We start from the raw sequence: 16,579 nt of genomic DNA, 5'->3' as shown, positions 1-16,579 counted from the left end.
AAGCAGACAGGTATTCGATTTAAGCACAAAGAATAAGTTTAAATCTATTTCACCATTTGCTAACCCTATGTTTTAAATCCTAAATTATTTTTCTTTTGCTACTTCCATACGAGGTGGTTACTACTGATATTGTGGGAGTAAATGATACTGAAAAAGCAAAATATTTTCCTAATCTCACGGGATTTCTAGAGGTGACATACCCAAGCTTTGTTGAAGTTTTAACAACACCGTTGCTTTTGCTAGCTTCTTCTGCTGCACATCATCCGTGTTGTCCATAATTGGATTAATATCAACTAAATAAAGGTTAAGAAAAAAGTTTAGTGAACCATGTTCATTACTTCAACCATTTTTAAAACACACACACGTATATTCATGATCAAAATAGTCCCAAATAGATGAAGGTGCACACAATTCTTGATCAACTACTAACATGACAAACCAATTCATTATATGTGTAATAGTAATACTACTGACAGAAATACAGCACCAGCAAAATCCTAGGGACTTCAGAGAAGCTGTAAAACGTTGAAAACAAACTAAATGAGGAGCCCAGGTTTCATTTTCAAAATGGGCAGAGGATCCCAGTCTCCAGAGTGGAATCCTAGTATCAGAGTTAGGTGGCCAGGATTCTCCCCATATTTAGGATAGGTGACTCTGAATGGGATCCAAAAGACAGCTGCCCAAGCTAGTCGGTAAGAAAATGCTGAAGGCAGAAGTACATCTTATTCCTGCCCCTCCCTAATTTAGGTGCTATTGGAAGGTGCTTGCCCCCTGCTTGCCTTTCACAATCTGCTACTCTTTCTTAAAAGTTTATGCCATTCTCTCCCCATCCACCCTCCAAAATGGAGTGGGTGCCATTCCTTCCTTTTAAAACAGTCACCAGAAGAAAGAGTAGGCTAGTGGCACTGCCAACCTTACATGCAAAAGGTGACTGATGAGGGCACTCAGATAGGATGTTGAAAACCTAGGCTCATCTCCTCCCCCTGAGGAAATCCAAACTTTTTTTGCACCTCACAGAGGAGTGCTCCTCACAAAAATATACATCATTCTGGAGTAGGGGAATTCGATATTTCATGCTGAAATGATTCCACTGCATATAAAAAGTATGAGTCAGGGAGTCAGAGCAAGTATAGGAGCATGACTTTAAGCTAATGGTTCAGGCCATTCTTCAGGGAGGAGTCTAACATTTCAGTCCCTGTTATAAGGATCATATATTTTATGACTATTTCATATTAAAAAAAAAAACCACAAACACCCTGGAAAAGGGACTGGAACATTGGACTCCCCTTCCCCAGTTGCATACCCTAACAACAGGGCTAAAGTCTTATGTTCTCTTTGGGCCTAGGATTATTGAATTATTTCCTGCTTAGTATCACTGCTTTCAACAGGGTGGGTGGAAAGCAGCCCCAAGCCAGATGAACCTAAGCCTGGTGGTTAGAGCTCTCTCATGAGGCGCAGAAGATGTGGTTTCAAGGGCCTCAAACACAGAAGCGAATCCTGAATTTCCCACCTCCAAGATAAACCAAGTGTTCTAATACTACACCAAAAGATAAAGAGGCCAGTAGAGTCCAACTCCTCCTCCCCAGGTTTTGAAAGCAAACGGCAGCAGTCAATGGGTTTGTGAAGATCCTGATCTGGTAAGGATGCTCTGGTAAGACTGAGTGGTTGAAGCCAATGAAAGAGGACAGAGACAGGAATGCCAGATTTCTGGATCCTGACGAGGTTTAGGTGCAAGCATAGCACTAAGGTGTTCAGCCTTGTAAAGACTGCACTTCCAGGTATGCACAGAAGTGGAACTTTAGGTGCCTGAAAAACTTCAATGTTGAATACTAAAATGTGTTTACAATTAGTTGGCAGCTGAATAGGGCACTGAGTGGAACACTACAATAGTCTCCTAGCCATGGAGGTGTATGGAGCATCACCGCAACTCTGTGGCTGGGAGACCACATGGGCTATGATCTCCCAGCCCCAGGGGTACATTGCGCTCCCCAGCACCTGGAAGACTGCAGCAGCTGTTATGTCCCCCACAGACTGCCTACACATGCAAATTAAAGCTGGACAGAAACCAACTATAAAAAGTTTTTCCACATTTTCAAACCATAACTTTAGATATGGTTGGATCTCTGAATTTTTTAAGGTAGGTAGCTAGTTTGCACATATAGCCAGTAATTGTGCAATAGATATAACGTGTATAGAGGGGGTCATAAGCATAGCAGAACTGACATCTTAATTTACAATTCTTAAGAATTAACCTACTTCTTAATTTAAGACACAGGCTAACTACAGGTAGGCTCTCAGTAGTACTGGAAATAAAGAAGTTACACACTTACACCCAGTACATATATGCAAGACCAATCTCTGAATACAAATGGAGCCTTCAATGTAAGGCTGTGTTAGCCATATGACTATCAGTTATCCAGAGGACTCACTGCTGAGTGATACAAAGCATGCTCTCTGCCATGCTGATTCATACAGACATCCTTCCACATTACATCAGCAGGAATATAAACTGGATTTGGGGAGTTCAGACTGGTGGCTTCTGAGATGTGTCAACTGTATGATAAGCTTTGTCACAGATGTTTACATAAACAGTGAGTCATTTAAATAAGTCATGCAAATTATCTTTTTTTAAAAAACATTGCTTTACTTGTTTTACTCCCACAGACCAATAGGTTTACACAGGATGTATTTTAGCACAGCAATGACAGATAACCAAAAAGAGACCCTACCTAGTGACCTATTCCAGTCATGCAATGCAAATGCAATGCAAACACCCAAATTTGAAAGCAGCACTAGTATAAAATGTGTTTAATTTTCCAAACCAGAATGACCTCAGTCTCTACCTTCAATAATTCTTAAATTTGCTAACAAAGAACAAGTAAAGGGTAAGAGATTACAACTGCTGAAATCTTATTTGCATTTACCCACTCAGCATATTTAGCCCCTGGATACCAGGAACTGGGATTTATTTAAGCCAATTATTACCGCAACAATTGCTCATGCTACATTACCTTTGAACTAGTCTTACAGCTGTTAATGACTTGATTGGCTACTTTTACTTACTATTCTTATTTAAAAATCTTAAAACTGGATACATGGGTATTGGTCATTAGCAGGGAGTTTCAACCAGAAGCAAGATATGGCAAAAATGCACTCATAAGCATGTATGCGAAGAGCTAGTAAATCAATAACTATGAAGAATGCCACTCTTCTGAATAAAAGAACATTTTTAAATTTGTCCCATATTAAACTGGACTCTCTTCTAAAAAGAGATTTTTAAACACAACGAGTATGTTGTTATTCCTTCGGATTTTGATAATAAATATTGTGCCATTGCAATAGTGAGGCACTTTAAATAGATTTTCATAATAGGTCTTTTTATTCAAAATAATATTTCAAGGATTGTATCTACTACAGTATGAGTATTGTGTACAAACCAGAAGTGATATCAAAAATCAACTGCAACTCTGCATTATTTCATTACATCAATTACTGTTGTATTAATATAGGTTAGCTTTGAAAAACGACTTATTTTAATCATAATTCACTTGTCACCCAAACTTCTTTCATGCCACAAAAATTATGCAAAAATTACTCTTTGAACAGTTTATGTGAAAGTACATGATATGCACCTACATCATAAATAATTAAATTATTCTGTCTTCCCATTGAACAATTCCTACTTTAGGCTGAGAACTATATTTAAGACAGCCTGAGTACAGAAGAATGTAGGATGTTATGCATCACAAATTGTTAAAGACTAACCCCACAAGAAAGCTGAATTTGAATAATCTTAAAATACAGGTGAGAAGTCAGATAGAATATTTATCTATCTGATATCAGGTTTATTAGGAGACTATTACTTCTACCAAACAAACTTGAATTGATTCTGTCTTAGCAGAAACAGTAGTCTTTTCAATATTTTTTTCTAAAAGGCTCTAGTTAAGAAGTTTTCAGCTTTCCTAAGTGTATAGTTACAGAAATATATTCATGTATTATTTTGTTTTATTCTAAACACACCTTTCTTATTCTACAAACATGAAATTATTCTAATAGGATAAAAGCCTTTGTCTGTCTGTCTGTCAATAACGGTTTATTCACACTCTGATTGGCTGTCTTGGCAGCCAATCACACTGCTGACTGAAACAAGAAATCAGAGTGCTCCAAGAGCATTCCGTAAAGGAGGCTGAGGTGGCAGCAGTGCGCCACCATGATGGCAGGGATGGAGCAGGGGGGCAAGGCCAGCACTGCCGCCGCCGCACTCCCTGGAGGAAGCAGCAGCACAGGGTGCTGGACAAAGGGGCCACAGGGCAAGCTCCCCCCCGTCCCCCCCAGGAGGCAGTGGCAGCACAGGGTGGTGGGTGGCAGTGCTCCATTCCCGCCTACCCCTCATCATTCCTGACGCGCAATTGGCTAGTTTATAAAATAAAAAAACTACCTGGAATTCATTTTTGTCTGTCAATGGAACCAGAGCATCAGAATTTGTGACTATCATACACATTTTCTTCACTTTTTCTGACAAGCTGTTATGACAATGATATCTAACTGTAAATCAGTGAGGGACTTTTTGGCAGGCATGCCACAAATTAGCCCTGAACCCACTAATATCCCCTTTCCTTGCCCAATCTAACCGCTCTACTTTCTTCTTCCTGCTCCCTCTTCCCAATCTGTTGCTCTGCTTTCTGTTTCCTACCCCATCTGCCACCACAATGTCTGTCCCCTCCTTGATCTACTGTTTGCCACGCAGAGTCTGTCTGTGCCACTTGAGGCACATGAGCTGTAGATGGGCCACTCATGTTGTAAACTGAGACAGGGATCACGTGTCCCTGTCTAAAAAGTCAATACTGTCAGTACAATCAAGATGTATGATCACAGTACAAGCTGTATTTCGCTAAGCTATCAAAGATTACCTTTTTATTAGTTTTAAAATGATTAAGAACAATAAAATGCATTAGATGTTAGTAAAATAGTTTGCTTTCTGTATTTTAATTAATTCCTGATTTAGTACTCTTGAACCAAATTCACCTCTGGCTCTCTCCACTCATGATCATTTCTCTATCAATTAATCTGATTCAAACAGGGACATTTCAATCAATTTAGAATGGATCGAGAAATTTCTAGCTGGTTTTGAAATCCACAAAATAAAATATGGGACTCAGTAAAATGAATGGTCTTCTAGGGTACATTTAAATCAATATAAATATAGGTGGAATTGCAGCAATACACCGCACTTCCTCTATCCAAAATATTCCGGTTTGAAGCAATAAAACAGTAGCTCTGAGAAAACAAAAGCAGTTAAGATCTTTCAACATATTACAAAACATCAGTGTAAACTATGGGAGGAGACCGACTTTTTTTTTTTTAATCTTGGCTTCAGGGGGAAAATGGAAAGGCTAACAATTTGAATGCTTAACAGGATGTTAAATGTTATATTAGACAGAGACAAAGAGAGCAAGTGTCTCCCACATCACATTTGACAGACAAATTAAAAGAAGAAAAAAAAAGAAGAGTGAGTGTGCACACGCGTACGAGTGACCACACATTAAGCTGTTAAATGTCAGGGGGAAAAAAGAAAACAAAACAAGACCTCCCTCCCTTCCCTACACACACTGCTCCTTACATCTAATTTTTCTCTTACAAGCTGTGGCGGCAAGGTACCCCCACAGGCTCTCGAGGGAGAGGGAGTAGACCCCACGGGCTCCATACCCCGAGAGCAAGTCCCCAGAGGAGCTAACGTACCTCCCGCGGAGCAGCCGGAGCAGGAGCCATGCCCGCAGCTGCAGCCGCACGAACCAGCATTATGCTGGCTGTTTCATCAGCTGTTTCCGGCATGGGGAACAGCTGAGCCAATCCCAGCAGTCGTACCAGCCGCTGCAGGAAGCTTTAAAAGCCCCGCCGGAGCTGGGACGGGGGGAGAGCTGGAGAGAGAGAGCACAGGCTGGCAGCTCATGAAGCGGGCTCCGGCACAGGGAGGAGGTAACCCAGCTTGCGTGGCTCAAACAGGCAGCATAGGGAAAGGCTTTAAGCCTCCTGCAGGAGGCAAAGCAGGAGCACCCACACAGCCACCGGAAGAGGTTTACACCAAGGAGGCAGGGGAGCTCCCTGCTTACGGTAGGGGAGAGAAGGCACCTGAGACCCCAAGAAGGGGCTGGGATAAGGGAGGCAGCCCTGCAGTCCCTTCTTACTCAGAGAAATATTTTCTTTGAAGTAAAAATTACACCAAGAGGGGAGAAAGAGTGACCGGAACCCGGTAGACCAGTCCTCGGCCATCATACAGGGCCAGGAAACATCATTAACGCATCCCCAACCGGTTGGCGAGTGGACAGAGTGTAGGGGAGGCGGAGCCCCATGGAACATCACATTGGACGATCGTAAGTACCGCCATCTATCGGGAGGCCCACCCAGGAAAGATCTCCACTGCAGACCCCTCTTAAAGTACATTTAGCATCAAACTTGTGGCAGGCAAGTTGAGGGGAGGGGCCACACCCTGATAGGCCGGGCGGCCAAAGGGGTGCAAGCCCCGCACAAGCATATTTAAAATGTAAATCAGCAGGTATATTTTAGCTACACGACATGAATATTAGTACAGTAAAAGCTGCACTATCTGGCATCTTACAAGCCGGCATGCTCTACTAACTGGCATGCCAGCTTGTAAGATAAAGTGAAACCGGAAGTGCCCACAATGGCACTTCCGGTTTCTGAGCCCCCACGGCCAAGGACAAAGCAGCCTGTGCTGCTGAGCACCCATGGCCCGGGCGCATAACAGGCCGCGCAGGGCTGTGCAGGGTCCACCTCCCTGTCCCGCGGGACCTGAAGGACAGGCGGTGATGCGGTGGGAGGGACAGCAATGTCGTGGGAGGGGCAGAGGAACGCCCCAGACGCGGCAGGAGAAGTGGTGGCCGGGGCTGCTCAATTAACCAGCATATTTTGTTATCCTGCATCCCCCATTCTCAGGGGATGCCGGATAACAGAGCTTTTCCTGTATAATCAGTCTGTACTATCAACCAACTATTCTGCAATCCCTGTTATAGTTTAGTTTTTAACTCAGGATGCTATATTTACCCATGTTCATTTCCTCTGCTACATGTATATCCTCAGCATGCACAGCTTGATCCAGCATCTCAACAAACCGCTCTTGGATTTCCCCAGCTGACTCATCTCCAAATTTATAATCACATAGTGTCACACTGGATCCAGCAATGGGGGCAAACACTCTCTGAGGCAAGGCATGATACTCCCTCTTGAGATCTAAAAAAGAAAGAAATACATTTTAAAGAAACTAAGGCAACTACTAACTATTCTGAAAACCATGTTGTAATCTACATTCACTAGATAAAAACAAAACAAAAACCCTACTAAGTAAGAACTATCTGACATTTACCTGGAACAAAACAAAAACAAAAACAAAAAAAAACTGATTTCACATACTTCAGACAATTTCTTTTTCACTGTGTCTTAGAAATTCTGGCCACTGTTATTTATAAAATAAATTATATGCCTACTAACTGAAATTAAATAGGGTTTATATAACACTTTTCACTGGTCCTGAAGGAGACAAATGACCTTCAGAAGTGATGATAAATCAAGAATGTTGACTAGACCCTTTATCTTTCAAAGAGAGACCCAAGGAAACAATTGGTATGTTGGAGATAAGAGTGTTTTATAAAAAATTAGTTTCAGCATCAGAAAGGATTGCAAGCATGTGGTTTTCCTGTGCAGTAGTTAGAAGGCACAGAGCACAAGTGCCACCTAAAGAGAAAATGGAAGACTGCATGCACCTGATAAATCACAATTTTTACCAGGGTTATAGGTTGTAGCCATGTTGGTCTAAGGACATAGGCAGACAAGGTTATTTGGGTAAATCTAGTATCTTTTGATATCAGATTTTTACCATGTACTTATTCCATTTTTGCACGCATAATGATATCCTAAAGTTGGTGATGAACACAGTATTAACAGCATACAGTTTTCCCTTCATTCAGTGTTTCTCTTTTCAAACACCTAATGAAACATTACTTGTTGCTTTAAAAGGATGGTATTCTAAAATTTCTACAGTGGCCACAAAATAATTGATCTTGAAGGGTAATCTGAGCACGAACCACCAGAGGTGGTAGAGTATGTTCTCATGCTTTGTTACAGGGATATCCAACTGAGAGTTTAACCTGGAGCCCCCAAGATCCACTCCCCACATTATCAACCTGCTGCTGCTGCCACCATGTTTGCCAGGCTTTCTTTTCCTCCTCTAGCTTTTGCTCCCTGCCCAAATGCCTGGAGAGTCCATAGGTGGTAGGCTCAGGAGAACCTATGGACCCCACAGAGTGCAGCGCAGCAGCAGTGATACAGTATAGTAGGGGTAGGGTGGAGGGAAGTGGGGAAGGGTTTACCATGCAGTACAGAGTGGCAGACCTTGGAGGCTTGTAGCCCCTGGCTACACCAAAGTTGGGCAGCTCAGGTTTATAATCAAGAGCAAAAAATTACTTTTACAAAAAAATGAATTGATGGAATATTTATATTTCCAGCCCTGAACTGAATACAGAACTTGTAGCCATTCATTCAAAAAACTGAACTGATATGACTTGACTTTAGAGGCTTATCATTATTTTTAAAACCCACCAATATACAAAACTGACAAATGATAATACTGAGGACATTGACACCAGAGTGACTATGTTTCTAGATCTAGTTAGGAAAACAGGAAGAGGTTGCCAAACTATATTACACCATATCAGCCACATGTGATTTCATTCAGGTTGCTAAACAGTTACAGGTTAGCAGAATCCATGAAGCAAGAGATTTAATACAACTTTTTAGTCATGATTTGTTATAACTCTGGGTATTCTTGTTATCCAGGTAAGTGCCCAATTTCTTTTCTAATCTAGCAAAGTTCTTATGTATTTTTCAATTTTACCAGCAGGAACATCACAAAAATTATCACTTCATTTTTAAGTGTTAAAATCCTTCCGTATTAACAAAACCTTAACGCTGAGTCTCTGACTACAGCACATGTCATTAAATTCTTGGTCTGCAGAGCCAAGGAAAGAATAAAATCTGAAGCTCTACTGTATCCAGAAGCTAGTCAATAACAGCTGTGAGAGAAAAAAAAATAGTCCTAAAGAACAATATTTGAACTTGAAAAAATAATCTTTCTTAACTAGTTCATCCTTTTCTGCCCCACCAGTCACTTGTAAAACAACTGTGCCGCCAAATGCATTTTTAATCTTCTTTGACTACATTCAGATTTCAGTACTTCAGACTGATTCCTGCTGACTATTGGTAAAGCACACTATATTACAAAGTAATTTGTTTTCTCTTTAAAGTCCTACTTTTTTTGCCAGGTGCTTCATTTATAAGCAGGTCTTCAAACAATATTTCACAACGGTCTGAGAGCGTGTTTATTATATCTCTTCTCAAAGCCTGCAAGGATCAAAAGCAGGAATATAAGTGATGCAAAAACCATATCTGAATGATTTATAATTAGCAGAAAACAAGCATGTGGGGATAGGTGAGTCTGTTCTATACCTACAGTCCACCTCTACAACAATATAAAAATGTAAAGCCAATAATAAAAAGGCCTGACCAAAAAACCCTCTAGCATAGTATTATGATAAAATCACCGGCATTATTGAAATCATCATACTATAGTATTTTATAAAATAAGCTTAAATTGACATAAAAAAATTAGGGCAACTATCCTGAAAGCCTGAGTTGTACAAAGATGTCCTGTATCATCTTGGACCAATTGGGACGCTTTTTAAAAATACTTTGTCTGTTTCCAAAATTATTTTGAGAGAGTGATTTAATTCAGATCCATATGGTGTTCAGGGCTGCTCACATAATTGTGAAGTGTCAGATCAAATGCTGTCCTCAGATATACCCCTCCACCAAAATTACTGGGGTTCCATTTTGTAAATAAAAAGGCCATTGTCACGCACACACACACACACACACACACACACACACACACACACACACACACACATGAAATTAAAGGCTTTTAATACTGATGTTATATACAAAATAATTTTTAAAATTCTAGACTGTCTCAGTGTGGGCCTGTTATTAGCTGATCCATGCCGGTATGTTAGTGTGGGCCTGTTATTAGCTGGTTCATGTTAGCATAGTGGTAAGTATCACTCACTACCTGTTACAAAGGAGACCAGGGGAGAGACTGAAAATGTTGGGGGTTGAACCAGATGATCTCTGAGGTCTCTTCCAACCCTATGGTTATCAATCTACCAAAGGGAAACTTAGTTCAATAAATTTTAGGATTTCAGTAAAATATTTCAGAAAGACTAAAAAGCAAGCGCTTCAAAAGGAAGGAATGTAATTACTTAATTAAATACCTGGATTGCATCTTTAACTCTTGGTTTGTTATTATGAATGTAAGCTCTACATTTGATAGCACCTTTAAGATTTATGGAGCCTCTGCAGACCTGGACAGTAGCTGTGGATCTGTGACTTGAACTCTGGGACTGAAAAGAAAAACACATTTAAGTTCTAATCTTAGCTATGAATCTGTAGTATCAATAAGAAAGCCACTTTCTGATATCACATTAATTTTATCATGTTAATTTTAAAAATTGATGTTATTGCCCTTCCCAGCCCCATTCAAAGTCCTTAATTTACAAGAAGAATAAACATAAGGAACCTCCTTTCCCAGCTCATAAGAATTTTCTGTTTTTTCAGGAACTCAGGGCACTTATACACATACCTTTTCATGCTGCAACGTGCCAGAGATCCAACATGTCAGAGCAGACTCAATTAATCGAGTCAGCTCCGCATGCAAAGTGACGCTGCATCTCTTACATTTGTATAAATGGGGAAATGCATGTCAGCATGCAGAAAATGGCGATGGAGCACTTTTGAACTAAAACACCTTTGATGTGTTTTAGTTCAAAAGCGTGCCACCACCATTTTCTCGGTGCTAACAGGCGTTTTGGCATTTATACTAATGCATGCAGCACAGTGCCAGGTGCTTTCAAAAGCTAAAAAAATGCCCTCAATTTCTTGCACTTAATACACTTATCTGTCATCAGTAAACAAAAAGTCACAAGAGGTATATCTAGCACTGCTATCAAAACAGCACTTGTCAGATAATTAAGCTCTCCCTCTGTTGGTTCTTACATCTTAGTCACTATTGTTTTTACAAACAGAATAATACAAACTTTTTGGTATATGCTCAGGGTACAGAATTAACATGATTTTTATTCAAAAACTTTGCTGCTAATATCAATACATCATTTCTAGTAATTTAATTTGTATACTACTATTTGAAACTCTGTTTTAAGTTACAGAAAGTGTGTACATTTATTGTAAGTAGTAAGTCTAATTTACAATATCTACGTTGAGCAGATGGTGTTGTCTGGCCAACCCAGTAAGAAGGGCTTTTAACTAGGTGTCACAGGGGATGAACATCAAAACCCTCAAGCGACTGAGCATGTAGTACAGAGGGGAAAGGACTCAGAGAAGAAACTTAACTCTGGGAAAGGGCCAGAGAGCTACAGGACTGCAACAAGTAGTGCAAAAACAGAAGCAAATAAGTCAAAATGTAAGATACACCCAATGCATGTATACAAATACGAAAAATATGGGAAATAAACAAGAGCTGGAAGACGCAACCTGTAAAAAGAACTGTGATCTGATTGGTATTACAGGGACCTCGTGAGACAGCTCTTATGACTGTAATGCCAACAGTGGGTTACACTGTTGCTGAAGGACAGGATTGGGAAAAAAGTGGTAGTGTTGCCTTGTATGTCAAACACATGCACAATTGTTCCCTGGATCAGGAGGAAGACAGCAAAGCAGAATGCATTTGGGTGAAAGTGAGGGGTAAAAAATGCAGCAACAATATAATGGTGGGGATTTATTATAGGCCACCAAATCAGGAAGAAGACATCAAAGAGGCACTTCTCAAGGAACAGACAAATCTATCAAAGAGCCATGGGATGGTACTGATGGGAGACTTCAATTTTCTGGATATCTGCTGGAAGAACAATACAGCCAAACATAAAGGCTGCTTACAGACTGCAGTAGGGGCCCAGCGGAGCCCTGTGCTTACTGGAATGGCGGCTGCTGGAACGCTCGGCAGATCCCCAGCTGGACTCACAGGGAAATGGCAAGCCTCAGCTCTTGAGGCAAGCCCCGTGGTGCTGCCAGACAGGTAGCCAGCACACAGCAGGCATTTCCTGAGCCCTGTGCCTAAATCAGGGCAGAGATCAGAACCACAGCACCAAGGATCAACAGGCCGCCAGTGCACAGAGTGCCACTTGGGGTCTGAAGGAAACAGCTGCAGGGGATAATGAGCCCCTCAAGAGCACTTAACACTTATCAGCAGCAGCAGGGCAGGTGGGGGTGCACAAGGGACTAGATTGGTTCACACCAGCCTGGATACCCCTATGAAAGCCCGCACTGATGCTAGGAATGGGGGAATGCACAGTCCAATAAAGACTCGCATCGTGTTTCCCCATGGTCCAGGAACCTGAGACCCCACACATTTGTGAGCAGTAGTTCCTAGCGATGGGTACGACGTCATCAACCTAAGACTGTATAAAAAGCTCTACAACTTGCTGAAGATTATGCTGCAGCAGAAGGAGATGGAGAGGCCCTAGGAGAAACTGCTCAGGAGGTCCAACATCTGGGGCCCGGCAAGGAACATCGAACCAGTCGCGCCGGGGAGAGAATACTCAGAATTTGGGACAAGAACTCTGAACCTGGAAATCAAGAGAAGTAACATACTACAGATGTGGGGGAAAAGGGCACATCTCACAGTTCTGTCCACAAAAAATCCAGCCCGGCATAAAGGGCCAGACTGTCAAAACAAACCAGTAGTTGAAGTAAGAATAGGAGACACTATCGTACCTGCAGTGATCAATAGTGGTTGTTCCCAATCAATGACTTGGGCTGATCTTTTTCCAGACTAACAGTCTTATCTAGGAAACCCGGAGAACCCGGTGAGCATGATCTGTATTCATGGGGCTTCATACACTTATGAATGCAGGAGGATTCAGCTGATGGTACTCGGTCACAGAGAAGAAATTGCTATAGGCCTAGCTGAAATACTACCTTGCCCCATGCTCTTAGGAGTATACTGAGCATGTCTAGAGGAAGTCCTTGCATGAGTCATCACCAAGAAAGGAGGTGAGTGGGAAAGGTACCCTGGAACAGCCTGCTTTGGAGATCCAAAGGATGAAGAAGATGACATAGATATAGAGCAACTGATAGGTGAGGGGTATTTCGTGATGAACAAAGACAAGAGCCCCTATTCCAAAATATCTGGCAGTCTCAACTGGCTAAAGATGAAGAAAAAATAGTGGATCACCAGAAGGCAGGACAGAGTCCATGATATGAGGTAAAAAGGGGCATCCTCTACTGGGTGAAAAACCATAAAGATGGGGATGAGTCAGATCCTTATTCCTCGCAAATATTGGGTTGCCCACAGGCTTCCCAAGGGAGGGCATCTGGGACAAGATAACATGGAGCCACATCTGAAACGGTGGGTCTTCTGGACCTTACAAAATGGTTGAAAAGTTTTGTGCCAAATGCCCCAAGTGTCAAAAGACAGGAGGGATAAAACCTACGAGGGTACCCCTGATATCCATGTCCCTGGCAGGGCGCCCATTTGACTGGATTGCCCTGGATGTGGCAGGGCTGTTCCCCTGGAGCAGACCAGGGTATCAATGTATTTTGGTGATCATCGACTATGCTACCCGCTTCTCTGAAGCAGTGCCTAAGATCAGTAACAGCTACAGCAATAGCAGGGGCCCTCCTGAAGTGGATTGCATGGGTAGGCATTCCCCGTGAGATCCTTACCAATCACAGGAAGAATTTTATGTCTAAAATCCTAAAAGGAGTCTGCCAAGTTTTGAGGATTAATCTGTTAAGTACCTCTATCTATCACCCTCAGACAGATGGATTAGTAGAACGATTTAACCACAACCTGAAGGGAATGATTCAGGCTTGCATTCAAGGGGATCCCTGGGAGCGGGATGCCATGATACCCCCACTACTCTTCTCCATAAGGCGGGCCCCGCAAGCCTCAACATGGTACTCCCCGTTTGAATTAGTTTATAGTCATAGTCCACAGGGACTTCTTGATCTCATCTGTGAAGAATGGAAAAGAGAGGGTGGTGAGGTAGCTTTACCACAAGTGGTGGCTGACTTCCGGGAACGCCTGGAGAAAGCTCAAGAGATAGCTCAACGGAACCTGAGTCAATGCCAGGAGAGACAAAAGCAACATTACGATGTCCAGTCCACGGAGAGAGAATTACAACTGGGAGACTAGGTGTTAGTATTATTTCCTGATAACTCCCTAAGATCTTATCCTGGTGGCAGGGACCCTTTTGGGCAGCAAGACGGACAGGACCAGTCAGCTATGAGGTTCTTCAGACCACGCCTACCCAAAGGAAACAGATTTACCACATCAACCTGTTACAGAGGTGGTGACAGCGAGATAGGTGGCTGATGAAGGAAGTGAATGAATTTGATAAAGAGGAGGTGACAGTACCTCAGGGTCTAATAAACTCTCCTGGAGAACCAGAAATTGATAACCAATTAAACATCCCACAACAAGAAGACCCTGGTATGAGAATTCCGTGATGTGTTCAGAGAGGTATCAGGTTTAGCTAAAGGTGTCCACCACCAAATCTTAACACCGCCGGGACAGGTGATACGTAAATCACTGGAGAAGGCTACCTCATCACCTCTGGCCAGCAGTATAACAAGAGATCGACCAAATGAGGAAACTGGGAATCATTGAGGAGTCTAGAAGTCCATTGAGAAGTCCGACGGTGGAACCAAAAACAGATGGTTCGATACGCTTATGCATGGACTACCACAAGATTAATGAAATCACTATATTTGATGCCTTTCCAATGCCACAAGTGGATGACATGCTGGAGAAAACTGGTCATGCCCAATACACATGGACGCCTTGGGTCCACCACGATCCACTGGCTGGAAAATTGGCTCCATGGTCGGACCCAGAGGGTAGTAATTGATGGAAATCACTCATCATGGTGTCCTGTGACCAGTGGGGTCCCCCAAGGCTCTGTCCTTGGATGCATATTGTTCAACATCTTCATTAATGATGTGGACACTGGAGTCAGAAACAGACTGGCCAAGTTCGCCGATGACACCAAACTTTGGGGCAAAGCATCCACACCAGAAGACAGGCGGGTGATCCAGGCTGACCTGGACAGGCTCAGCAAGTGGGCGGACGAGAATCTGATGGTGTTCAACGCCGATAAATGCAAGGTTCTCCACCTTGGGAAGAAAAACCCGCAGCATCCTTATAGGCTCGGCACTGCTACGCTGGCTAGCACTATGGAAGAAAGAGACTTGGGGGTCATCATTGACCACAAGATGAACATTAGCCTGCAATGCAATGCTGTGGCTAGTAAAGCGACCGAAACGCTGGCTTGCATCCATAGATGCTTCTCAAGCAAATCCCGGGACGTCATTCTCCCCTCGTACTTGGCCTTGGTGAGGCCGCAGCTGGAGTACTGCGTCCAGTTTTGGGCTCCACAATTCAAAAAGCATGTGGAGAAGCTTGAGAGAGTCCAGAGAAGAGCCATGCGCATGATCAGAGGTCAGAGAAGCAGACCCTATGATGACAGGCTGAGAGCCCTGGGGCTCTTTAGTCTGGAAAAACGCAGGCTCAGGGGTGATCTGATGGCCACCTATAAGTTTATCGGGGTGACCACCAGTATCTGGGGGAACATTTGTTCACCAGAGCGCCCCAAGGGATGACGACTAGGTTGAATGGTCATAAACTACTACAAGACCGTTTCAGGCTGGACGTAAGGAAGAATTTCTTTACTGTCCGAGCCCCCAAGGTCTGGAACAGCCTGCACCGGAGGTGGTTCAAGCGCCTACATTGAACACCTTCAAGAGTAAACTGGATGCTTATCTTGCTGGGATCCTATGACCCCAGCTGACTTCCTGCCTTTGGGCAGGGGGCTGGACTCGATGATCTTCCGAGGTCCCTTCCAGCCCTAATGTCTATGAAATATATCCACCTTGGACCTGACCAAGGGTTACTGGTAGATTCCTATGGCAGTTGCTGATAAAGAAAAGATGGCCTTTGGCACTCCATGGGGCCTGTTCCAATTTAAGTGAAAGCCATTTGAGATCCACAGGCCAGCTGCGTCCTTCCAGCAGTTGATGGAACAGGTATTAGCACCACGTTAGGGGTATGGCACAGCATACATTGATGATATCATCATTTTCTCACAAGACTGGGAAACACACTGTTAACACCTACATCAGGTACTGAAGGAACTGAGACAGATAGGGCTCAAGGCCAATCCCAGGAAGCACGCATTCGGGAAGAGGGAGATTCAGTACCTTGGGTTCCTAGGTGGCCAGGGCATCATAAAACTGGTGGCAGTCAAAGTGGTGGCTATACAACAACATCCTTTGCCAAAGACACTCAAACAACTACGATCCTTCCTGGGGTTCGCCAATTACTACCTACGTTTTATACCAGGATTCTCAGAAAAGGCGGCTCCTTTAACAGAATTAACCAAAGGTCATCAAAACCCAGTGCAACAGAACCCAAGAGCACTCCACGCCTTTGAGC

The 16,579-nt window shown here is 42.9% G+C and overlaps 1 protein-coding gene across 4 annotated transcripts in view; it reads right to left on the bottom strand.

Moving 5' to 3' along the window:
* The window catches only part of ODR4 (odr-4 GPCR localization factor homolog), a 48,938-nt gene that overhangs the window by 8,587 nt on the left and 23,772 nt on the right, over positions 1-16,579 (bottom strand). For all 4 annotated transcript variants that reach the window (XM_059728397.1, XM_006267572.4, XM_019500301.2 and 1 more), the window contains 4 exons: positions 10,344-10,472; positions 9,324-9,414; positions 7,063-7,248; positions 201-293 (listed from right to left, as the gene is read on the bottom strand). In XM_059728397.1, the coding sequence (XP_059584380.1) occupies positions 201-293; positions 7,063-7,248; positions 9,324-9,414; positions 10,344-10,472 (499 nt within the window). The remainder of the gene's footprint in view (positions 1-200; positions 294-7,062; positions 7,249-9,323; positions 9,415-10,343; positions 10,473-16,579) is intronic.

The sequence above is a fragment of the Alligator mississippiensis genome, chromosome 5 (assembly GCF_030867095.1).
Source record: "Alligator mississippiensis isolate rAllMis1 chromosome 5, rAllMis1, whole genome shotgun sequence".
Lineage (NCBI taxonomy): Eukaryota > Metazoa > Chordata > Crocodylia > Alligatoridae > Alligator > Alligator mississippiensis.
Note: the sequence above shows the minus strand (reverse complement) of the source record. Positions and strands in the feature narration are given on the sequence as shown.